The sequence below is a fragment of the Callospermophilus lateralis genome, chromosome 1, assembly GCF_048772815.1.
Source record: "Callospermophilus lateralis isolate mCalLat2 chromosome 1, mCalLat2.hap1, whole genome shotgun sequence".
In the NCBI taxonomy this organism is placed as follows: domain Eukaryota; kingdom Metazoa; phylum Chordata; class Mammalia; order Rodentia; family Sciuridae; genus Callospermophilus; species Callospermophilus lateralis.
In genome coordinates, this window is record NC_135305.1 from 19,589,831 (window position 1) to 19,616,756 (window position 26,926).

General features: G+C 39.6%; 1 protein-coding gene across 6 annotated transcripts in view; it reads right to left on the reverse strand.

Moving 5' to 3' along the window:
- The window catches only part of Cald1 (caldesmon 1), a 175,652-nt gene that overhangs the window by 35,234 nt on the left and 113,492 nt on the right, over positions 1-26,926 (reverse strand). For all 6 annotated transcript variants that reach the window (XM_076832983.2, XM_076832963.2, XM_076833006.2 and 3 more), the window contains one exon: positions 1,775-1,921. In XM_076832983.2, coding sequence (XP_076689098.1) covers positions 1,775-1,921 — 147 coding nt within the window. The remainder of the gene's footprint in view (positions 1-1,774; positions 1,922-26,926) is intronic.

The window sequence follows — 26,926 nt, forward strand, 5'->3', positions numbered from 1 at the left end:
GTGTTAACCAGATGAAAACAAGAAGTTAAGAAAGCAACAGACTGTTAAGACTTATCTTTGTCTTTGTCTAAGTCATGACAGCGATCATCAGTAGATGTCAAGCGACAGAGCCATTTAGTTCCAAGAAGGCTTATTTTTCTTGAGGTTAATGAATATGTTAGAGATAAGTCACATATTCTCAGACCTGAATATGCTTTCCCTTAAAAAAAGAAAGAAACAAAGAGCTAGGCATGGTGGTCCCTGTAATAACAGCTACCCAGGAGGCTGAGACAGGTTGGTCACAAGTTGAAGGCCAGCCTCAGTAATTTAGTGAGAAATTGTCTCAAAATAAAAATAAAAAAAACTGGGGACGTGACTCAGAAGTAGAGCACCCCTGAATTCAATCCCCAGTACTGAAAAAAAAAAAGTTTAACATTATTCTTAGGGGAAAGGTATAACTTCTATTTCTATTTCTATTCAGGTGAAGAAACAGTTAGCAAAGCATTGATTTGGGATTCAAAGGCAGTTAGTGAGCCCTGGACATCATACCTGTGTCCCCTTTGCTGTAATAGTAAACTTATTAAACTTCCTCCCTAATTACATTGGAGCTGCTCACCAAGGGTCAAGGTTTCCACTTTTCTACTTTGCCAATAAGTTTCCTTATTGAATTGACTCCGCCTACGAGCATTTGCAAGACAACCTTAGAAATCTGATGGGACCACTTGAATTTAAGCCCCAGAAGTCATGACCCTCTCCCTTCATAATCGTCTGAATAGGCTGAATTAAAGGAGCTATCAACAGCTCCCTCCAAACATGGACAAAATAAAACATGCATGCAAAACAAAACCACATGCAAGACCGTATAATATTGTTTCATTTATTTAATCAGTCCACAGTTTTAAATTAAAATTATTTTTTCTCCAAATATCCTTTATATTTTCTAGACCTTGGTGCAAATAAATGACATATACTAACCATTAACATAATGAACCATGTGATTCTATTTCTGTTATAAAAGCCCTATTTTTAATTTTTTTATTTGTAGATAGATACAATATCTTTATTTTATTTATTTATTTTTATGTGGTCTTGAGGCTCAAACCCAGTGTCTCACATGTGCTAGGCAAGGGCTCTTACCACTGAGCCCCAAACCTAGCCCCATAAAAGCCCTGTTTGAAGAAGTTGAACCTGTTGGGTATTCTCAACTCTAATTTCTACTAGGGCCTGAGTAAGAAAAAAAATCTAATAGTAAATTTATCAAGCAAGTTTAAACAGTCACAATAAATTAATCATCTCTCCAAATACTACAGAAAATATTGATTTGGGCTTTATGCTAAGAAAAGGAAGACATCTGTAATTCATACCTATTTTTAAAATTCAAGAGTCATCTATTATTGGTAGGCACATAGTCTCTATTAAAACTAGTTGATCTTCAGTTCAAAACAGATAGCAATATGCTACAAAGGAATATAAAGCATTTTTCTTATTTAAAAGTATAATCCATTGTACTTAGTAAATTTTTAAAATACCAGATTATGAAACAAAATAAAAGCCTTCACTGGGGGTACGTTTAGGGATGGGAATGATGCGTGTGTGTCTGTGTGTGTGTAGGGCATGAAGGTGTCCTAATGTCTAAATCAGACTGACTGTCCAACCTGATCTTTGGCCAAATCAAGAGAGATTGAAAAAGGGTTGACCTGGGCTGACAAGGAATGCCTTGCCTTTCTCGGGTAATTTTAGTTCAACAACCAGACTAAGATGCAATGAGAAATTTTCCATTCAAAGAGGGCAGTACCTGTTCTGGGTGTGAACCTCCACCTGGTCAGTCACCTGTCCCAAGGATTCTTCCTCTTGCTTCTGCCGCAGCCTTTCCTGTCGGGCCCGTCGGCGACGTTCCCTTGCTGCCTCTTCTTCATCATCGTCGTTCCTCTGATAGGCAATTCTGGAACATCACAAAGACAAGCTCTTGAGCAAGGCCAGCTGCAAAAATGTGTTCATCGATGACTTCTTAGCAGGAACAGCCCTGATCCCTTTGCCGAACCAGGGTTCTTACAGGATCGTTCTGTTCCTAAACTTGGAAGACCAACTGACTAGTTTTCAATAATTATTTTGGGGAGGGGTACTGGGGATTAAACTCAGGGGCATTCAACCACTAAGTCATAACCCCAGCCCTATTTTCGTTTTATTTAGAGATAGGGTCTTACTGATTTGCTTAGAACCTTGGTTTTGCTGAGGCTGGCTTTGAATTTGTGATCCTCCTGCCTCAGCCTCCTGAACCATTGGGGTTACAGGCATGCACCTCTGCACCCAGTTAGTTTTCAAACTTGAAAAGCATTATACAATAACTACAGCGGATAATCCACAATGATCAGGTAACCTAAAAAAAAAAATCTATGTAAAAGCAGACTGCCTTTGGAGACTGTTGGGTTAGCATATTTTGATTTCTTGATTTAAGCCAGTTATCACACATGAAATTTAGAAGCAGAAATCCAAAGTATTGAACCAAAAATAATCAAAGACCTATTAAAAAGGATTCAGTATGTTGTGTGAAATACTTGTATAGGCACTGTCACGAAGATAAGAAAAGAATCAAGTTACATTAGCAAACCAAGACTTTGGTGTAATAAGCCAAAATTGCTCAAGAGAATTGAAATCAGGGGTCTTTTGGTTAGATTTTGTTTTTCCTTTCAGGTTCTTTTTACTGGAGAGGGGAGGTGTTATTGACTAGCGTTCAGAAGCTTCAAAGTCAGTGCATTTTGAAGAGGTGGCCCTAAGGACCCTCCTATGCTCTGAACCATGCTGCAGCAGTGTCTTCTACCTCCTAGTGGCCCACAGGTATATATTTAGATAGAAGCCTAAGAGCTGAGGCAGGTTGAAAACCCACAGGAGACTCCCCACTTGTGTATGTTACTTAGTTACAGTTTCACTGGAAGCAAATGCCTATTTGGGGAAATAACAATCAGTATCACTACAGTTAGGTATATTTCCTCTCATATTTATTTCCAAGTGAAGAATTGAGGCTTTGCAACTACAGATGCCCAAAGTCAAGAGGAAATGGCCTGGATGGTTAACTTGGCTTCTTCTGAAGGTGTAATATACACTGAGATACAGAGCTCCAGAAGACTAGGGGAGTGCTGCCCCGCCCAGGGCCTGGTGGATTGATGGGGGTTGTGGATGAGGCTGAATTATAGAGGGCTGCTTTTTACCGTGGAAAGTTAAAGTTTTTTTTTTTTTTTTGTTACTTACATATCTACAAAAAGAAATCCAAATACATAAATGTTTCATATTAGAAATTATTATTTTTAATCACGGTAAAAATACTTAACATGAGATCTACTCTCTTAATAAATGTTTAAGTGTATAATACAATATTGTTAACAACAGGTGCAATGTTCCATGGCAGCTTCTAGAACACACTCAAGATTCTTACAACTATAAAACCCAAATATTTTTTAAATTAGAAAAAATGACATTGGAAGCATACAATTTACATCAGCAATCAGTTATCTAATGTGAACGATGATGATTTGCTCATGTTAAATTTACAAATTGGCCATTTTGGGCCAATTCTAGTACCTCATTTTATCTGTATTATCTTTTGACTTCAATAACAAGAAGGCTATGTATTTTTTTTCATCTAGGTATCTTATAAAAAACAAGATTAGCGATTCAAGGGCTGGTTGGTTTGCTCCTTGCTACTTTAGAAAATCTGACTTCATACTTACTAAAATCTGCTAGTGTGCAATGCTCAAATGCCAATATAAATAAAGTGTCACTTACTAATTCTATAAAACTAACTGGTAATTTTCCACAAATATGAAGAGAAGGGGCAGTGTGGTAAAGTTAATGGATGACTAGATTAGGATTCAGAAAACTTGGTTTTCAGAATTGATCTCTTAGGTACTTGCAGGCCTTTGATTAACCTGAGCTAAATTTCCTTGTCTGTAGGCGTGTGGCAATTACATGAAATAATGGATATGCTATGACAAAGCATTCTAAAGTGCAGTATTTTTTTTTGTTGCTGTTGTTAGAAAAGGTCAGCTACGGAGCTGCTTTGGAGGAAAGATGAGTTCAATTTTAGACTTGTTGAGTTTGAGGTGTCAACATGATATGACTCGAATGTTCCTTTCTAGTTCAATCACATTGTAGTTTGCAGTTGAAAGCCCTTCCCAGTGGTTTGGCTTCAACCTTCAGATTTTTGGCCTGATATTCCCTTGGCTTATTTCTCCCTAGACAGCTTTAACCACAGCAGGGAGAATGAGTCCTTCATAACTTCTTCCCAAACTAATCAAGCAAAAAGTCTTAATTTGCTCTTTTTCATCTCTGGATCAGTCATGAGACCATGGCTATTACAGGGACCTTCCTCTTCCAAGACAAGCAAGAGCTCCATGTGAGACATCCCTATGCTAAAAGCAAATGTCCTCCCTTTCCTAATGAAATCTAGCTTTAAACCCTCATTTCCCACTATATTGGAAAAATCTGAGATGTTGCCATTTTTCTCCTTCTACATACTCGGTGACCTTCATGGCTGGATGTTGTTGGCTTTTAGCTCTGACACGAACTAGATTTGCCACTACAGCCAGGTCACACTTAACCTTTCCTCCTCTTGGATTTCTCATGGGCAGAATGACCTGAACAATCCAATCATCCCCGCTGTCTCTTCTAATTCTTCACATTTTGAAGTTTAAAACTTATGGACAACCATTCTCCATTGGTAGGCGCTTTCCTACAGTCATCAGAGCTAGGTTTGAAGGGATCTTTTACAACTACTAAAAAAGGAAAAAGTCAAAATTGTTTACAAAATTAAGAAAGACAGCAGCAAAAAGAGTCAAAATGATTTCACGTTATTTTTCAATTATAAAATTTTTGCTGACTTGAGAACCTATCAGTTGACTTTATGCTTATAAGTGAAATTGTGTCTGTACCAAATAACTTGCTAGGTGTGGAAATCCTTCAACTGTGAGACTCCCTACATTAGCCCTCAGCATGCAAAGCAAATTGTAACTCCTTAGCTTTTAGGTATGCTCCAAAGCAACCTGTATTTCATACTTCATCAAAGATTCTCTTTTTATTTTTTTTCTTCATTTAACATTGGAAAAACTCAATTTGTTTTATTCTAAAAGTAGCATAGAATTATTACTTTAAAAATAAGATAATACAAAATGTATAAAGACAAAAGTAAAAATCATCTTCCTAAGATCATACCACCCAGGTACAAACATGGTGCTCATTTGATATATTCTATAAAACATTTTCCTATTGTACATAGATATTTACATTTTTTATAAAGTGGGATCACTTATACATATGATTTCATAAAGTTTCTTTAATTTACCTTATTTATGACTAATTTTAACACATTAATAGTTTGTCAACAGAAACAGTATTTTATATATGTGTATATTATGTGTATATGTTATACATCTTATGTATAAATAACATATATACATAATAAAATTTTATAAATACACCCAAATATATAATTATATGGATGTACTATAATCTATTTGATCATTTTTTCTACTGCTGGATATTTAATATTTTTTCAACATTATGTTCTTATAAATGATGCTGCAAAAAATATTGATACATTTTTACCATCTATGCAATTATTTACTTAAGAAAATTTCTCAGATATTAGAATTTCTGAGTTAAATAAAAGTATGTTTGTTTTACAGGCTTTTAGTATGCTCTCCAAAAAGGTCTATAACACCAATAATGCAGGAGAGTGCTAATTTTACCATAAGCAAAATTTGTCCAAAGAGATAAGTATACAAGATCCTATCTAAATGATAGTACAAGCTTTGCTCTATGTTCTGGTTAAAGTCAAAATGTTAACATTTCTGATTTTCCACACACCAGATTTAAACCTATATGAAATGCTGATGGCTAGTAAAACACATACCTAACCAGCCACTGGATTGTAATAAAGGCATAACGACCCATGTGTTCCTTCTGTGAAAATTCAGCAGATGCCAGTATTAACCAGTCCACCCATATTTTACAGTACAAAGACAACAGATGTTCCCAGATGATTCAGAAGCAGCGTGGGATCCCGAAGTTCCTCTGAATCATCTTGAGAAAGACTGAAGTATGTTTAACAGGGTTCTCATCAAATGCATCTTATTTGTGATCTACTTTTTGAATATCCACAAATAAACTGAGCAACTCTCTATGAAATAAAATGCTGCATTGATCAGAACCCATGAGCTTTCTATCCACACTGGCTGAAAAAGGGTTTAGTACAGAGTGTTCCGCTTTGTTTCTTGGTAACTGCTTTGGTTGATTTCTTGCCACAAACGCTTGGAGAAGGGCACAGGAAGGTCTGCAGGAAGACCAGTGTTGCTAACAGCAAAATCACTCATTGGATATTCAAAAGAAAGAGAGACTACCTATGGTATGTATGCTCATGTGCACATATGTACATCTGTGAATAGTGCAAAAAATCTCCAAAATCCATTGTAATCATATGATGCTATTTGATTGTGTCATTGAGAAAATTGTCTTTTCTTGAATTTCCAGAAACATTGCTAAAATGCCTTGGTATTATGTGATAAGAAAAACAAAACAAAACAAAACAAAAACCAGATCTATGCAACAGGAAAACTTTCTTGTAATGCTGTGGCTTTTACAACACAACAATTTTTAAGACTAGCACTCTGCTGCCTCAATATATTCAAGCCACAGGATGATCATGTTATATTCAGGGTGTTTTAGATGGAAAGTTCAAATAAGCAAAAGTAGTGCAAACCCACCAAATAAGGGAATCGCTGAGGACTCAGTGTCTTCACCTTAGGGTGGGTGAGGTCTAACTGTGTACCAGATGACAAGAGCAGGGACTGACAGGCAGAAGCTCCTCGAGCAATGCGTTAGTTGTCTCCTGGCCTCAGTGTTCCCCTCATCCCACACTCCCATCAAGTAGTTCTCACGACTGGAGCGACTCTGACAACGTTCCTGTGATTCCACCACCTACAGAATAGGTGGTTTTGTTTTGTTTGTACTCCAAGATCTCCCTGGTGTGAAGAATATTGCTCTTATTTCCTTCTACTGTCTTTCTTCCATTTTGCTAATTTTATGATTTGAGACTACAAGACAACCTCCTTGATGTTTCCAAGTAAAATTCTGGCAATAGTGTTTTATTAACAAAACAATATCTTTTAACAGGAAATCGTGCTGAAAAACAGAATAAGAAAAAAGAATAGCTATTTTTACTGAGGCAGGGGCTGATTTGATTATATGTTTAGGAGCACTAAATACTCAGAAAGAGTGAAAACATAAAGTTAAGTCTATAGCAGGCACAGATTTACTGATTTTATGTTGATAGTCACAGTACTGTTCTGGGTAATTAACTGAATAATCAAATAGTAAAATTAAGTTTGGATCTGCAACCTTGCTATTGTATATTTTTATACACATTGTATATTTCATAACTGTATCTTGAAAATTAAACAGTTTAATAGCATACTTAAAGACTTGGCAAAATTAATTCCCTGAGTCATACTTTATTTTAATCATCTACATAGTAGGAGTTCATAATTTATTTGATTATTGTTTTATACACAGACATTTTGGGTTTTCTTCCATTTCTTCCCTATGGCTGAGGTAGATGGTGAGAAGTGGAATAGTATGCATTCACATAGATTTAAAAGAATCTGTAAGATTTCCTTTCACAGTAGTTATTCCAATTCACATGCCCATGCTCGGTCACTTCTATAATCAAATAGAATCAGCATATATTAAGACAGTTCACTGCTAACCTGATAGGCTCAGAGGATAGATTTAATTTCCTCTGTGGATTCCAACATGTTAAGCCCAAGGATTCTTTTAAAATATTAAGAAAAATATAATAATACCACAATTGCTTATACTTTTGTTGTTTATTAATAAAATATGAATTCTATGATGCATGAAAGGAATCCATAGCTTATAATCCACTACCTCTGTCTGTCTATCTATCTATCTATCTATCTATCTATCTACCTATTTTTTTGAAAAACAGTGTTTTTTAATATGAGGCAGTTATTTATCAGACTAGGGAAAATACTTGGTATGGATATGAACTCGGAACTCTCTTACTAAGATTTCACTGCTGGAGAATCACTGCTGAACTTGAAGAAATTTACACGAGTGCCCCTGAACAGATCTGGAATTGTCACCTTCAAACCGTTTTGTGTCCTTCCACATTCCTGGACTTGTAAGTACACATGTGTATACAGATAAACAGATCCACAGGTTCAGTGAGGAAAGTTTCAGGGAAAATAAGGCTTCATACACTACAATGAGGCCGAATCACAAAATACCCTACTCAGATCAAAGTTTCTAAGTCTTTCTGTTTTCCTTAATTGTTTCTGCCACACTCCTATACTTAAAAAAAAAAAAAAATTGTTGAACCTTAAATACCAACAGATTGAATCAACTCACTACCTAAAAGAATGAATGTGAATGCATAATAACTTATAGACCAGTAGACAGTTGGCTGGACCCCCAAATCAGCTCTGATAGGTCTGCATCCCACTGTATGTGACATCCACTTTTATGTGACAAGTTCTTTAAGAGAAAGTGGTGTTGGCTAAAGGAGATTTCAGGTTTTAATTGAGGCACAGTTCAGCCCCCAGCTTTCTGCAGCTACATAATTCCTATGTAGTCCACACCCAGAAGGAAAAAGCCAGGGGCCCAGAACTTCAAAGAAGGATAGCTTTATTATTATTATTATTATTATTATTATTATTATTATTATTTCATTTGATTGCCATTCCTATTGGTTCTTCCAAGGTCACTGTCTTAACTGGGGTCCTAATAAGGAATCCAACTTCAAGAGTTAAAACCTCATATGGGTTGAAAATATGCTCATCAACTATTTAGAAGAAAAATGACTCATATATATTTTCATTATCCTTTCTCATGTCCAAAACCCCCAGGGATTTTTATAATGTGAAACGCAAGCAGATTCTCCAAACATATCCAATCAACTCCATAAATTGCTCAAACACTCTTAGCAAAATCTCAGGCCACGCTGTGATCAGGAGAGACAATCCTGAGCTACTGAAGTGAGTCATATTTGCCCAGCAGACTTGCTGTATATTTGAAAGTTAAAAGAAGTTTATAGAAACATTCCAGGCTCTTGAATATGATTTTGTTTATATGTGCTGTCTGCAAATGTTGTGGTTTCATTTAATGCACATAAAGTCCAACTCTAAATTTTTTCCTTGGAGTCTTTAAAAGAAAGGCAATGAAAAATTATAATGGAGAAAAAAAGTTTTAAATAGAAGTGTTTTCAGATCAGAATATGTTTAGAAATGATTAATAGCTGATAATTGGTTTGTTAGTAATTAATACAGAATATAGAAACAAAGCCTCTTTGATCTAGAGGAGGACTTTTTTTGGTGGGTACGACAGGTAAAAATGTGCCATATTATTTGTGGTATATCATTGCTGTGCCTTTACTGGAGTAGGAAGAAAATTTCCTAGGAAGAGAAGTACATCTCACTTCATCAATCTCTCTTCTCCTATCCCTCTCCCCATTCATAAACACACTGGAGTCACTAAAGTTTGTATACCAACCATAAATTTGGGTTCTTGATAAAACATTGTGTGCTGGCAAACTCTGGTGTTCTTATGGATGTCCTCACAAGGCATCAGCCCAGCATTTGCTTCCTATGATGACAACATCCCAAAATCACACAAGTTCCTCTAACCGCAGACAGTGATGGGGAAACATGTTGTAGAGCCTCAGACCAAATGGAAGAAAACTTTTGTGTATCTATATGTATAATAGGCTGGTTCTTAGCACCATTATGACTTAAGCATCTTGTCCAGCCACCAGATTGGGCCTGATTATGTATGGTTATAGAAGAGATCCCGGAAGTGCTTAGAGTTTCTGAGTTACAGAAGATTCTAGAATGTTCTAGAATCATCCTGCCTCAGGGAAAGCAGATCCTTAAGCCAAGAGGCTCAATTCTGAATTGATACACACAGCCATAGAAAATTTTTAAATGATAGATTCTAGTTGGGTTAATTATTTTAAATTAAAAAGACTTTTATCATGAATTGCATTGTACCTAAAAATAAGTTTACGGTGTAAGACCACTATAAAGATAAAACATACCCATGCACCTACTATCCAATTTGAATAGAACAGTAGGAGACTTAATTTATTCCTTTAAATCCCATTCCTTTCTCTTTTTAACCAAACAACCACTATTCTGAATTTTGGAATATTTGTATGATTCTCTTGTTTTTCTTTGTAGTTTTATCACCTTAGTATGACTCCTCAAGTAATACATTTTAAGTATTGCCTTTCAAAACCTTCACATGATACTAATGTATGCATTGTGTGATTAGTATCTTTTACAACATTATGTTATGGAGATTCATCTATTTATATGAATATATGTAGTAGAGGAGGCACAGAGTTTTCCAAACATCATTCTTCTTCTTCTTCCCCCTCCTCCTCCCCCCTCCTCCCTCTCCTCCTCCTCCCTCCTTCCCCCTCCTCCTCCCCCTCCTCCTCTCCTTCTCCTCCTCCTCCTCCTCCTCCTCCCTCCTCCTCCTCCTCCTCCTCCTCCTCCTCCTCCTCCTCCTTCTCTTCCTCTTCTTCTTCTTCCTTCTTTCTTCTTTGGTACTAGGAATTGAATTCAGGGGCACTTGACCACTGAGCCACATCCCCAGCCCTATTTTGTATTTTATTTAGAGACAGGGTCTCATTGAGTTGTTTAGCACCTTGCTTTTTCTGAGGCTGGCTTTGAACTTGTGACCCTCCTGTCTCAGCCTCCTGAGCTGCAAGATTACAGGCATGTACCACCACGCATGGCTTCCAAATATTCTTGATATGATAGTTTGATAGAGTAAATGAATAACTTATTCAACAACTCATATTTTCTTTAAAAATAAGTCCACAAGTGGTTTATAATATTCAGTAGAAACAATATGAATAGAATTTGGATTTGCTTTCTTATTGAATTGTTATTTTTCTCATATTTCTTTTTAAAAGAAAGAATACATCTCATTAAATACAGATTTTGGTGGAGTAATTTCATGACAGTTTCCTGAGATAAACTAAAATCTATTCATTTTGTCAAAAACAGGACTGAATTTGCACCAGCCCATCTACCACCCCACCCTATTAAAACAATAAGTATAATCAGATAAAAACATTCACTTTTTAACATACAAATGTTTACAAAGGGTAGGTATGGAAAGAGAGGGCTGGGCTGGGGATGTGGCTCAAGCAGTAGTGCACTCGCCTGGCATGCGCACGGCCCTGGGTTCGATCCTCAGCACCATGTACAAATAAAGATGTTGTGTCCACCAAAAACTAAAAAATAAATATTAAAAAATTCTCTCTCTCTCTCTTTTTCTCTCTCTCTTAAAAAAAAAAAAAGAGAGGGCTGATGGTGGAAGATATGTGTGTTGCTGCTCACTTGGTCACTAGAGTTAAACTTTGGTCAAAATTATTTAAAAGGAGAAAGAGAAATGTTTAAGTGGCCAGGAAGCTAGTTAAAAATCAAATCGATCAAACTTCTTCCTCATTTTCCACCCTTATCTATGATTCAACGGGTATAAATGTGGCTAATGCAGATAAACTCAGTTACTACCTGTGTTGTCATAAGAATTCATCTTCTCTTCATGTCCAATCTAGGAGTCTCTGTCTAAAAAAGAATCTTAAATTGTGAATAGGAATCTCAAATAAACTTGAACGTATGAAATATGAAAATTTAAATCTTAATGATCTTAGTCTTTTAAAAAAGTTGTTGTCAATCAAAAATCAAATCTAATTGGAGACAGTCTCTGGCCACTGTCTCTATTAAAGGACAATCTTGCTTTAATGTACATAGTATGTGGTAAATAAGCACGGGGCTTAGTCAATGTTTTAAAAGTCAAACATGAGAGAACATTTCAGATCCAGGTGCCCATCAATGGAGTGATGGTTTAGATATTTAATTTCCCCTGAAAATCTCATGTTTGAAAGAATGGTCCCCAATACAGTAAGGTTCAGAGACGGGGCTTTTAAGTAGTCATTAAATCACAGGGCCTATAACCTCATCAGGAAATTGATCTATTTGGTGAATTAATAATTTGAATGAACTACTAGGTGGTAACTGTAGGCAGGTAGGGTATGGTTGGAGAAAGTGAGTCACTAGGAGCGCGGCCTTGGACTCATCTTGTCCTGGTTCTTCTCTCATCCATTCTGCTTCTTAACGGCCATGCCATGCGCTGACCAGCAGTCCTTCACTATGCCCTTTCCCCTTGATGTTCTGCCTCACCTCAAAGCCAAAGCCATGGAGTTGGTCAACCATGGACTTAACCTTTTGAAACCATAAACCCCAAATAAACTTTTTCTCCTCTAAGTTGTTCTTGTCAGATCTTTGGTCACAGTAATGAAAAGCTGACTAACACAACTGGCAATGCTACATTTTGGCAATTCTTTCTCCTGCATAAAGGTTTAGATCTGGACATATAACTGACCAATACCTGCTCCAGAGCAGGGTGTGGGAAAAGTTCCACATTCCCACTGACTGATTTAAATGCAACTGCATTGGACCACAAGTATATCAACAAAATTTTTTTTTTATTCCCAAAGACAATCTTCTAGAAACAGGAATTTCCATTTCCATTTCCATCTTCAAATGTAAAAATCATAAACTCTTGTTAGACGAGTCTTATATGAATGATCTAAAAACTTCAGTCTTCCTCCCAAATCTGAAATATTTGTGTGACACAGTCCACAAGTCCATAATTTCACGTGGTTGAGCTTCAAATTATAGTACTGATATCACTTTGGTAAACAGTCTGACAAATGAAATGAAGTAAGTGGAGAAATGAAAACAAGATGTCCTTAAATGGAGATTATAAGCCTGTGACTAATTAAAAGGAATCCCTGTAAGGGAAAGTGGCATTGCAGACATGCCTACGGAAATGTTACACAGCATTTGGATAATGCTAAGCCGAGTCACATATCCTGTGATTTGGAGATTCTGCTGAGTGCCTTCTCAGTACCTCACCAGACTTGCAGTGCTTAATGCAAGGAAATTTATGGGTAATGGATTTTCATAACAGGCCTTTTATGATCTTTCCCTCCCCCAAAAAGTGCCCTCTGGAGCTTTTCTTCTTCCACTCTCATTTTTCTTAATTGGAAAAAGATTTACTATTCATTTCCTCCTTCCCGCCGCCTCTCCTTTCCTTTCGGGTGGCACAGCCTCCCATCTCTTTCTCCCCGCTTGCATCTCTCATCTCTTCTCCAGAAACAGAAAACTCTAAAGTACTGATAGATAAGATGCTGAGGCATTATTTTTAGGACAAATAGTAAAAAGGAGATATTTGTGTCAATCTAACGAGAAAGCGTATTCGGAGGGATTACTACCTCCCCGACACCAGAGGTGATGCACAACTCGTCCAGCATCCAGTTGGCTCATTGCGACCCTCCATGTGCTAGAATTGCAACTTTGTTTATAAGTGAAGGACAAACTTTCAGACAGGAAGTGGAAAATGAAGGGACACATCCTGGATGTTTGGCCTTTTGGAAAGAATACTTATAGGCGACCCGGCAGCCAATCACTGCAAATGGGTCCAGCCTCCCTACTGTTAGGAAAGGAAGCCAAGGAATCTGCTCTATTCTTGAGGGGTCACTGTCCCATCTGTGGAAACCTTACCTGGGACAGGGCCTGCTCAAGGTGGAGGGAGAAAAACAGATGCTTAGTTGTGATTTGGTAAGAAGCCAGCCAACCCAACCAAATAAAACCTGCCTCCATGCTGAAGACTCCCTTGGAGTAAACAAGATCCCTATAGAAATGCAAACTTTTAAAATGCATTTATTAGTGTATTAGAGTTATATCTAATAGTCGGGTTCATTTTGACGTGATCATACATGGGTGAAATTTAATTTGATCCATTTCAGTTCCCAGTGCCTCCTCTTTCCCTCCCTTCGGCCCCCCTTATTCCCTTTCCTCTAGTCCTACTGGTCTTCCTTCTATTTATTTATCTATTTATTTTTAATTGGTGCTTTATAGATGTACATAAATGTGGAATTTGCTGTGGTATATTTATACATGCACATGGCATAACTTTGTTAAATTCATTCCACATTTCCTCCCCCTTTCAGTCCCTCCACTTCCTTCCCTATCTCCTTTTTCTACTCTTTGGTTTTCCTCTATATCTTTATGATATCAGCCCCTCCACCCCCTGCCTTCTTTCCCTTGTTTTGCTCTAGCTCCTACATTTGAGAAAAAACATTTGACCCTCGAGTCTCTGAGTCTAGCTTATTCACTTAGCATTTCCATGCGTTTACCAGAAAATGTCATAATTTTGTTCTTTATGGCTGAGTAAGACTCCATTGTGTACGTATTCCACACTTTCTTAATCCATTCATCTATTGAAGGGCACCTGGGCTGGTTCCATAACTTGGCTATTGTGAGTTGCACTGCTATAAGCACTGATGTGGCTGTATCACTATAGTATCCTGATTTTAGTTCTTTAGGACAATTACTGAGGAATGGTGTAGCTGGGTCATGTGGCACTTCCATTCCTTGATTTTTGAGGAATCTCCTTATTGCTTTTCAGCGTGCTTGTGCTAATTTGCAGTCTCACCCACAATGTATGAGGGTACCTTTTCTCCCAAATCCTTGTCCGTATAAAAAAATGCAAATATTTTAACTGACAGGGCAACATTAAGGAACTACCCACATTTGTGCATGTTAAGTACATTGTAATCACCAACAGCTTAAGATTCTGAGATCCCAGTCTTTGAGAGAGAGGTGTGGGCATTAAGGACATTTTTGTACATAGCTTAAGTGACCCGAGCAGATTTCTATTTCAACAATACATTATTAACGTCTAAGACTTAAGCTATATTCTGACCATTGATCATAACTGCAATCATTAATTTCTTAAAATTGTTACCTAATAGAGGAAGAATAGCTTCAGGAGTAGAGATAGCCAACTTGACTCTAGAAATGTCTAATCGTAAATGACAAAGTTACAGCACTGGCATTAGCTTATGGATTTCTAATCTTGTGTATGTTCCTTTCTGACCAAACCCCTGATTCACATGGGAGTGACTTTGAGGGAGGAGAGCTCAATTCTGGTGGGACATCAAGAGCCCTTGGCAGCAAAGGGGCTGCTTGGAGCCCTAGATATGGAGGAGGAGGTGGCAGTGTGGCAGCTATCGGCACAGTCTTGACTTGTGGCAGGATGCTGGCTGGTAATTCTTGCTGCTGTAATGTGCAAACTGACACCCAGGCGGCTGGAATTAGTCCATCCATTCAATGGACATCGATGAAGCATTTACTCTGTTGAAGCCCCCGAGGGAGAAAGCCAAGATAAACGCACCCTCTGAAAGGAGTTTATAATCTGGTAGGGAACCTAAGACATGCGTAAGGATGAGGGTAGTTCACATGCGATAAATAGTATAGGAGACTTACAAATAAAGTTTAGAGGAAGAAGATGATTTAAGCTAAGGGTCAGAGAAGACTTCATGGAAAAAGTGGCATTTGAGCTGGACTTTTTAGGATGGCTAGGATTGGGAGGCTGGCAGGAGGGAAGAGGTCATTTCTACGATACTGAGCTCAAAAGGCAAGGTTGCGCAGTCAGGAAATATGGACATGGAAAAGCAAACAATCCAGTCTGGCTGGGGTTTGGAAGGCAGGAAGGGCATTAGTGAAGCTCCAGTTGTGCATGGCACAAACAGAGCACAGCTTCTAATAACTGGGAAGAGCAGACCATGCGTTTTGTGAAGCTTAAGGAGAGCCTTCTTCTAAAGCTAGCCCTACTGAAGGAGGCCCAAAGGGCACGCACAGAAAATTTTTTAGCTTCTGTCTCCACTCCAGGTGTTCCATTTCACTCTGCAGCTTTCCCCAAGAAATAAAAGAAATTAGGGCCAGCTACTCCATATCAAGGGTTCCATAAATCTTAGCTGCAAGAGGAGATTGCTGTTCAGCAAACCCTGCAATCATTTACAACAGTAGCACTGTGGAGGGTGCCTCATGAGCAACAAGCCAGGACTTTCAATTTTTCAGAATGGAATTTCTGCCCTTCTTATTCATACCATTTATCACCCTGCCTTGCATTTATTCTGCCCACCGAGAATTAATTAAGGTTTTCACTTACTCTACTTCTAAATCAGATCCAACTGAAACCTACTGTTGTGGCAAGGTGGCAAGATCTTAGGATCATAGGTTAATATGACCATAAGGAATTTTGGTGGTGATTTTCAATTCAAGCCCCACATTTTACTCATGATAACCTGGGATCTAAGAAGTGAAGTGATTCATTCATACCAGTAATTACAGAATTAGGACAGAACCAGATCTTTAAGTTCCCATACCCATTATCTTTCAAATATAGGCGCTTTCCTAGATTTATTCTGCAAACCAACTAAGAGTTTTAGTCATCTAAGCCAGGAACTGGCACATTAGGACTTGCAGGCCAAATACAGCCCTGTTCCTTCTGTAAATAAAGTTTTATGGAAAAGCAACCATGCTTATGTTGTCTTCGTACTTCTATATCAGATCTAAATAATTACAACAGATGCTATACATGCGGCATGGCATTCAAATTAAAAAGTATATACTAATTGGCCATATGCAAAAATTTTTGCTGATCCCTGATCTACATCAATAGTTTTTAGCCAGTTTTTTAAATAGTATATTTCTATAAATTAAAAAAAAAATAAGCATGTACTTCTATCATGTATACATGGGTATATAGATAAATATCTGTACTCATTTATTTATAAATTATATACACATAGTGATATTTAAATGTTTCTAGGTATTATAAAACACAGCAATGTACAAGGCTAAAATGACAATGAAACTATATTTAAAGGAATGTTTAATTTATTAAAGTTCATAAAACCTTAGTTATTTTTGAAAAATCTTGGTTTAACACATTGTGATCAGTAATTTGAAGGTCTGGATTCAAGTTCAGTTAATTTGGGTAGTTAGTTTTAAACAATAGTCATGGCTTCACTTTTTAAGGAGCCCCTCAGAGGTATGTGAGCACAAACGGAAGAAACCCAACACTGGCCTCACATGTTGAAGGATGCATGATACCAGTTGCCTAAATCTCCCCCTACCCACCAGGCACCAACTTGTCTAGAAAATTCATGTCTATACTGATGTCAACCAGTTGTTTGTTCAAAGTCATGCAAAGATGCCCCAGTTTTACATTTTTAATGAATTGTTTCAAAATCTACTGAAATGTTTTGCTGGGGAGATGTTTAAATAGACTAGAAAATGAGTTTGAGGTGAAGTGTGGAGATGCGACAGTCTTGGTAGATGACATATTGGCATCATTTTTGACAACAAAATCACAAAAAAGGGGGCCATTTTCCAAATGATTTCTCCACTGCACAAGTTTCTTCTGCAGATGAAAATGTTCTAAAATTGGCTATGGTGGTGGTCACATAGGTGAACCACTGGATTGGACAGTTTAAATGGGTGAATTGCATGTGAATTGTATCTCATAAGGCCAATTTTTTAAAAAAGAAATGCAGTTACATTCCTTGTCTGGGGGGCACCCACAGTGGCTGAAGGGAACAGCCCAGTGTGTGGCAGAGGAAGAGTTCCCAGTTGCTCACCTCCCAAAGTGAAGTTGTCACCCTTTGGTGGGGCTTGGGTACTTCCTGCCTGCAGCTTCAGCAGAAATCTCCCTGACCACAAGTCTAATCATGAAGGTCAGTTTAGTTTAAACTAGGCAAGCCTCACCATCTGCCAGTCCACTGACCCCACTATGAGTAAACTGTGGTGAGTCACAGGGCACTGCTCACTCTGCTCACGCTCTTCCCTCAGGACCTGCCACATGTGGTTGGAAATACAGACTGGGGCAAGGCTCTGGCACCCCAAAGGCATGACAGACACCCGTAAACCTTAGTTCCTCTGTCTTTTGACTTCACCTGCCACTGTCTTGCCTTCTTTTCTTTGAGCACAGTTCTACTTGCAATGCTTTCCCCTCCTCTCCGCACCCACCCAGGGTGATCTCATCTGTCCCCCAAGGCCAGCTCACATTCCATACTCTTCCATCATGGAAGGCAACCAGAGGAAGCTCCTTCCCTCCCGTGAAATCTCTGTGGTTGTTCCAGGTATTTATCACATCTTGCTTTATTGTCATTATTTGGGCATTGTTACCTTATCTCCCCTGTGATATCATTTTTTCTTGAAAGCAAGAGTCATGTTTTGAACATTTTTAGCTCCCTCTGTGAGCCTTGCATGCAGAGGCATCAAAGAAGTGTTTTAGCAACCGCATTCAAAAAAGGGCATGTGGCATTAGAACATCAACAATGGCACTGAGGAAGGCGAATGTACCCTTGAACACGGGGGGTTTCGTCAAGGGAAGAAATGCTCTCTCTGGCCCCAGCCTCATTACTATGAAGAGACAGAACAGAACCATATTAAACCAACCTAGGAGTGATAGCGAGGTTGGAGACCGAAGAGATATTGGACAAAAACATAGCAGAGGGAGCCCCAACACTTCACATTTCTCTCAATTTTTTCTCTCCATAAGCTAAAAGCTATGATTGGCCAGGAACTTCCTTGCCTGTGTTTGCCTAGGTAGTTGGTGCTTTTTGCGCGTTGGTCTAGAATGCAAAATTTTAAATGTCTTTATTGTAAAGATGTCCCTCATTCTTATGTTACTTTTCTATAGATGGTAGAAGGTGGCAAGATATACAGAAAATCTTTTTGAGTTTGGAGCTGGAAAATATGTTTTCCTTATAAGGAAGAACTAAATGGTATGGACAGAAGACATTTGGCTTTTGAATACAGTGAATAATCAGAGCTAAAGTCAAACTGAGTAAATGAGTGCTTTCCAGACTGTGGACTCTTTCATTGTCATGTGTCTGGCCTTGATTTGGCTCATGAACAGGGCAGAAGTTCTCTGTTTGGCTGCTACTCTGGGGCATGTCTCTTCCCTCTATAACTCTTCCTCCATCATCTTCCCTTGCAAATTTCTTATTCTCCCTCTCTTCTCACCATCAAGCCTACTGTTGGTTTTGGCTTTTATGAGATATCTGGGTTAAGCCCAAACAATTCAGTATCAGTAGGTAAACTAAGCACATTTGATTTAGCTAGTCCTTTAGAAATATTTTCATGTGCTCTTGACAAAACTGGTTCTGTAATCCCGTGGAAGTCATTAACATAGACCATAACAGCTAATCTGACTGCATCACTCACGGGCTGTCTTGTCACTTTCACACTTAATTTCAGAGTAAGGTTTTTAAGTCAGTTTAAACCGACTATGACCAGAGCTTTGTGACCAGAGCTCCTGTGCTAATACAGGAATATTCAGAGGTGAAATGACTGGATTATGAGAGCTGGAAATGAATCAGTCCATCCTAGTTTGAATGGACTAACAGGTGGAGCATAACTGGAGATGGTGTACCTTGGAAAGGACCGCCTTCCCTGTGTCCCTTTCCCTCTCTCTCTCTCTATCTCTGCTTCCTGATCACCATGAACAGACCAGTGCTCCTCCACTACACTATCCTGCCATGATATCCTGGGTTACCTGGGGACCAGAGGAGTGCAGTTATCCCAAAATGGACTGAACTCCTGGAACCATGAGCCAAAAAAAAACCCTTTTCCTTTCTCTATGTTGTTCTTGTTGGGTATTTCATTCACAGCATTGAAAAGCTGACATCTTTCTTCCTCAATAATGTGATAGCCAGTAAGGAAGTGGACAGTAATGAGTTCTTGTAGACATCTAACTAATCTGCAATGCTTCCAAAATTTGAACCTCCTCCCTAGTAGGTACTGCATTCATATCCACAAGTTGTCTTTAAACTTTTTTTTTTTTTCAATTCTTTGGTCAGATCATCCCATCTTGCTAGATACAATAATTACACAATTTCCCAATGTGAATTTGGCTTAATATTAAAGGAAAAATCAAACAAAATGGTATTTATTAAGTAAATTAAATGTCAAGGGAACTTGCAGAGACACAGAGACAACATTAAAAATATAACTTCATTTCTTATGACTTTGAAATGAATAAACTGCTTTCAACTGCTTGGCAGAGTCGTGTACTCCTTACGTACATGGGAAATAACATTCAAACAATACTCATGTGTCTGGAAGTTGATTTTAGTTGAAAGCACAATTCCCTACTGTTAAGTTTAAAACAGCTGGACTGAACCTCCAAACCTAAGAAGAAACCTGTCTAACTCGTTTCATACATACACTGTATTTTCTTTAACATTTCAAAACATCAGAAAGAAAAAGGACCCAGCCCTGTAGGGAGCTGGATGATAGAGAGAATGCATTCAGAGTGGCAGAGCTCAAGGTTATCAGCCTTGGCTGAGATTAGAATCACCTAGGGGGACTCTTTAAAAGTCCTGGATGCCTGAGCTGGGCCCCAGATCAATTAAATAAAGAACTGTGTGGGGTATGAGCCAGGCATGAGAACTTTCCTCAGCCTGGTCAAGAAATACTGATTCATAAAGATGACTTAGGAAGAGTTCAGGCCAGATGCGGTTACGAGAAAAGGCAGGTAGGGTCATTCAGAAATCAGAACCAGAGAGAAGTCACAGGGAACAGGTGAGCAAATGGTCCTTATCCTAATGCCAGACATTTTGTTGTTTTTTCCTTTTTTAAAAGCGTCAAGGTATATCAATATTTATAAGCAAATGTAGGTGTTAATGTCATTACGCAGATACATTCTTAAAACTTACTAAATGTTGGTAAACTACATGAAATGGTATATCCCTTGTTCTCTACATGGCCAAATTAGACCAAGTCCAGGCCCACCTTCATCTCCCCTCCTGGTGACCAAGAGGACTTAACCTATGACCTCAAACCTCCTTGAATGAGGCAAACATCATATAACCCCAGCCCTGTGTTTTCCCATCATGGATCAACTGTCAGGAAGACAGTCCTAAAGCTCAGCTAAGGAGCTGTGAAAAAACAATTCCTACAGCCTGTTTTACATAATTTGAACTGTAAAAAGAGAAAAACCAGGTCGGGAGTCAGCCAGACCAACAATGTACCTGCCAAACCACACCTTATCCTCCTCAATCAGCAAAAATATCATCCACCGCCTGACTCCCTTACCTCACCCACAGGAGCTCCCTCGTTCCCTTATTAGGACACTGGCAGAGGCAGAGACCGCTCCTGTCTGAGGGCCCAGGAGTGGCTTCCACAACATGTGCAGTTCATCAAAAGGAGAGTAATATGCATGGGTGGGGGAGGGCGGCTGGAAAAATCAAATCCTCGCTTATGGAGGAGAATCCACTCTGAGTAGGCCACAATTATGGTTTTGCTGGAAAAGAATTTTTTTTTTTAAGGCCAAACCAAAAAAACACCATCCTAATTTTTTTTTTTCCCTAAGAAAATGCACTTTTAGGAAGGTTGTTTTTGAAGCATAGAAATGCAATTAAGGAAATTATAATTTGAATGCTTGTAGAGAGTTGAATATATAATCAGCAAACACCCAGTCTTTGCTTGGGCTGTCTACATTGGTTTGTCTTAGTTGTAAGACTTTGTACATGCACCTGAATGGAGAGGAGTCTCTCTCTCTCTCTCTCTCTCTCTCTCTCTCTCTCTCTCTCTCTCTCTCTCTTTCTTTCCTGGAGTAAAATAAAAGCTTCTGTCTCTCCTCCTGCTTCTCATCTGGCCCTAGTCCTGGATTGGTCTTTCTCCCTTTTCTCACAATGGACCACCATCCAAGCCAGGCTGTTTTTCTACATGCTGTTGGTGCAACTGGAAGTAGCTTTCAGGTCCAAATAAGACATCCTGCTGTTAGAATCAGTGTCAGCAGGGCTGTCCTGTTAATCCCATCCTGTTTGGTGGCTAAGCTGTTTTCAGAGCCAACTCATGAACTCAGATCCATTCAAGAAATAACAGCTTGCAACTCTTTACAAAGCCCATTCATCACATGCGAGATCTAATTTGATCTTCCCGATCTTGGTGGGTCGGGCAGGATTCCCATTTCTTCTGCCCAGTGGAGGAGTTAGGCTCAGGGGGGCTGGGTGGCTTGCATTCAGAGCCAGGACATCACTGAATGTTTGGACTTTGCTGCCTGGTACTGTTTTCTGCCTCAAAGATGTCAAAGTTCCGTGCTCTGCTCAAATAAGGAGCGCCGAAACTGACCAGAGAAAACTTAAGTCCTCAGGTTCCCTTTGGGACCTCTAACACAGGGTATCAGGATCCCTGGCAGACTCAAGGAGACCCCAGGAATCACATCAGTCCCTGAGGTCGGACTGTGGCTGGTAAACAACCAATTGCTAAATTTTACTCCATTCATTTCTTCCCAGATATCAGTTCTCTGACTTTGTCAGGGCAGAGTTTAGAAGTTAAGGTATAGAGAAATTCAAAATTACAGAAAGATTTTATTTTCTTTTAATTGGGCATACATTTCATGGGAGTCTGGGTCTCCTACTGGGGGAAGAGATACATCGTGACCTCTTTTGAGGGGCCCAAAGCAGTATTTAGTCCTTTGGACGGTTTATTTAAGGTAGAATCTTGCAGATGAAAGACCTTCCTTGAAACCCTTTTCTCCATCCCCTCTAGCTCTGCCCCTCAAGGAGGAGAAACTTGCTCATCGGGCAGGATCTGATGTAATAATACAGTTGCTGCCAGATTCACCCACTCAAAGACCAGAGGTTAGAGCTTTGAACGCACACACACAGGGAATAATTCCCCCAGTGTTAAGCTGGAGAGATCAGGGGGGCCACCAGGAGCCTGTCATTACACACACCCAGGCAGGAAGAAGTGGGCAAGTGAATTCACCTCTGTGGCCTTGTTTTCCTTGTGTGTAACATGGAGGTAATGGTACTTAGAGTGCTGGTAAGGATACGATCAACACCAATATATGCAAAGTGCTCAGAACAGCGCCTGGCCTATAGTAAGTGCCAACAACTTTTATGATGCGATTATTATTGTTATCATCATTGTCATGATTGTCCTATGGGAAAGAGGTCCTGTGCTTACAGGTCTTCCAGGGCATGCTATTATTTCCAAACAAGGGGTCAAGAGGCCAAGAAGATTTTTCTAATTCAAGGATCTCAAATTCCTTTTCATTGATAGCATTAACACCCGAGAAAGCTGGGAAATGTAGAATAAACACAGGGGAAAATTCTTATTTGTATTCCCCTGTTCCTTCTCTGTTGATTTCATTCTCTCCCATTTTACTTTTCTGGAGGGTCGATGGGAAGAATCAGGCTAAAAATATCCAATGAATGAAATGCCTTTCATCCCTTATTTTCTCTAGCTCTTTTTTCATCCATGTCACTTCTTGTTAACATGTAGATGGAAATTTATCACCAGAGAGCTCTATCTTTCCATGCCAGAAAAGGCATGTGCACTGGCAGAAGAGGCTAATCCGCCTGTCCTGTTCTTCTGTGGGGCTGGCTTAGGATTCCAGACCTTGAGGAGGGTCCACGATCGGAGCTCAATGCTGGGAGGTTGGTTCTGGCTCTGGCTGGACTGGTTTAGACAGAGGACAGTCAGGGAAGGACCCAGCTGTCCCACTGCCCCAACATCCTCCAGCCATCTGGCACTGTACACGTCTCAGTGATGATTCCACTTACTGCTTATGAATTAAACTACCAAATGGAATGTTAAAGCTTTAAACTCTTTCAGTTTTTGTCATGCAGTGTGACCTCTGAAAAATAATGTGCTGACCTAACCCCTAGTACCTCAGAATGTGATCTTATTTGGAAATTTGGCCTTAAAATGAAGTCATTAAGTTGGATTCTAATCTAATATAATTGGTGTCCTTTAAAGGCCGGGGGGTGGGGTGGGGGGGTGTTTGGACCCAGACACGGAGTCAGACTTGCACTATCTGAAGAGGCACAGGAGACTAGAGAAGGGCCAGAGGGTTGCAAAGATGCTTCTAGAAGCCTCGGAATGCCAGAGACTGCCGGCAAGCACCAGCAGCTGGGAAAGACGCTTGGAACTGATTCTCCCTCACAGCCCTCACAAGGAACCAAACTTGCCTGTAACTTTCTTAACTTTTGTAAAACAGTTTCAGGTTCCACTCAACGTGGAGAAGGCAAGGGGAATTCTCACACAGCCCTGTTCCTACCGTCTCACAACCTCCCCCACTCTGGGCGGCCCCTTGGGTGGTGCTTTTACGACAACAGGTGAACCTACATCAACACGTCATTATCACCCAGAATCCGTGGTTTACACTCATGTTCACACTTGGCCTCACATATCCTGAGCTTGAACAAGTACAGGACATGTATCTGTAATCATTGTATCACAAGGACTATTTTCACTGCATAAAAATCCTCTGTGCTCAGCCTATTTGTCTCTCCTTCTCCCCTCTCTTCCTCCTTCCCCACAACCCTTGGCAACCACTGATCTCTTTGCTGTCTCCATAGTTTTGCCCTTTGCGGAATGTCATATAGTTGGAAATGTACAGTGGCGTCTTTTATGGCGACTTTCATGTGGATGAAAGTTTTCCTCTATCCCTTTCATGACTTGACAGCCCACTTTTCAGTGTCGAATAATATTCTATTGTCTGGATGTGTCACAGTTTATCCACTCACCCACTGAAGGACATTTGTCCCCACATCCATTGAAGGACAACCTGCCTATTGTTTTAAGCCACTCAGCATGTGGGACTTGGTTAAGGGAGCCCGAGGAAACTAAGGCGGTACTCAATTTAAGGATTGAATGGTTTTATTTTGTTAATAAATATTTTTTTAATAATTTCTAGCACCTCTGCTATTTATTTAGGTGAGTGGCTCATTACACTGAACCAGCAGTCTATTCTGATCTGTTAAGATACCTCAGCTGTGGGCTGGGGTTGTGGCTCAGTGGTAGAGCACTTGCCTTGCGTGTGTAAAGCACTGGGTTAGATTTGCAGCGTGTGCTTAAGTAAATGAACAAAATAAAGGTCATCAAAAACTAAAAAGAATTTTTTTTTTTTTTAAAAAAAGATACCTCTGTTGTCTCCTTGTGTGCTCAGTTTAACTCTGGCTGTGTTCCTTCTGCCCTCTGATATCTAGGAATCTTGGATGGAGATTTATCTGTCCATCTGATTAGTCTCATAAAATGTTAGCCTGTTTTAGGTCCCCAGTAGCTGGGTCCTGGAGCCATTACATTTCCTGGAGTTTAGGAATGTTGTACATGGTCTCCCTCCCAGCCCACCAATCTTGAGATCCAGAAGAAACATTCACAAAATGCTTCCCTGAGTCAAAGTGGATGTTAAAGTAAGGTCAGACATCTGCACATTTATATAGGGAAGGGAGAGGAAGTGGGAAAGAATATTTCCCATGGTTCTAACGTACATAGACCTGGGATTGTTCTATCTCTGACTGCAAGGCTGTTTCCCTTGGGTGAAGAGAGATTATACATACTTCCTGGATGTCCTTCATGCAGTGAGGTTCAAAGCAAAGGCCCTGCCCACGCTTGGGTCTAGAAGCTTTTTCCATTTTGTGATCATGGAATGTTTATGTCTCAGAAAGTTAATCTCAGAATACAGTTTTTTCACAATGGGCCTCTCCAAGATGCAAGAGGTTTGCCCAACATGTGGAGATCTCAGCAAACTTCAAAATGTAGAGGTCATGGCCAGATTTGTTGCATTTAATTCTAGGAAGCCTGCATACGGATTTATGGGTTGAACTCTGTTCCCTACAAATACATGTTGAAGTCCTAACCCCAGTACTTCAGGATGTGATCTTATTTAGAAACAGGGTCTTTGCTGATGTCATCAAGTTAGGATGAGGTCATTAGGGTGGGACCCAATCCAATAAGACTTCAACACAATCACAGACATGCACAGAATGAAGAATGTGGGATGAGACATAGGGAACGTGGCACGGGACACTTCTGGGGCTACCAAAAGCTGGAAAAGGCAAGCAAAGTTCCTTCCCCTGCAGATCTCAGAGGAGCACAGCCCTGCTGACACCTGGACTTCAGTCTTCCAGGCTCGAGACCTGTGAGACAATAAGTTTCTGTTGTTCTAAGCCACCCATTTTGCAGCACTTTATTATTGAAGTGCTAGGAAATTAATTTGATTCATAGACTCACTGGTGATTACCTAGAGCTCCCTCAGACTCATCTCCTAGGCACCCCATTCACGCAAGTTTTTATCATTTCTACTCAAGTCATCCCATTTCCCTTTTTTGGAGCATCCACCAACACCAGGCCACCGTGCTAGCCGCTTGACATATATTTTCCTCTCTTCGTTGATGAGTAGATTAAGTAAATTGCTCAGAGGCAAGTCAGTGATAAAATGATGGGACTAGAACATGAACCCAAGCTTTTCTGAGTTTTGACATCAATATTCTTAATTGATACTGTCCTCCCCTGTCAAGACCACTTAAAACTGGTGCCATTTGCTGACAAACCAATCCCTGACTCTTACCATATCCTCCTTCCCAGCGTAACTGGTTTAGGCCAACTAAGAAAAGCAGTCACTCTGTTTTGTCGTGCCCTCTCCCCCCAAAAGGTCAGTTTTCAGCAAATTTAAGATTAGAGTCAGCCAAATTATAGCAGTTTGGATTCTCAATTTATGTAGTATGTGAGATGAGCTCTGATTTTCTGAAAAGGAAAATTTTTTGTTTAAATTTTTTTTTGTAGTTGTAGATGGACACAATGCCTTTATTTTATTTGTTTATTTTTTTCTTATGTGGTGCTGAGGATAGAACCCAGTGCCTCACACATGCTAGGCAAGTGCTCTGCTGCTGAGCTACAGCCCAAGCCCCCAAGGAGAAATGGTTTAATGAATGCATACATTCTGCTGCCTTTGGCCTCTGCCTTAGTCATTTTGCTGGCTGGGTGTGTCATGCCATTTGTCCCTGGGGTTTTGAGGAAGGGGAGTGCTCAGAGGGAAGGAAAGGGAGATAATGGGTGCGATTGAGCATCCACTGTGGTATATGTGCTTTTGCGTGGCTCATTCCCTTAACTTTCACTAAACCAGCAAGGCAGATAGTTTCTTTCTTTTTTTCAGATGGAGAAAGTAGGGCACAGTGAAATTAAGCAACCTGCTCAAGGTCACACACCTAGTA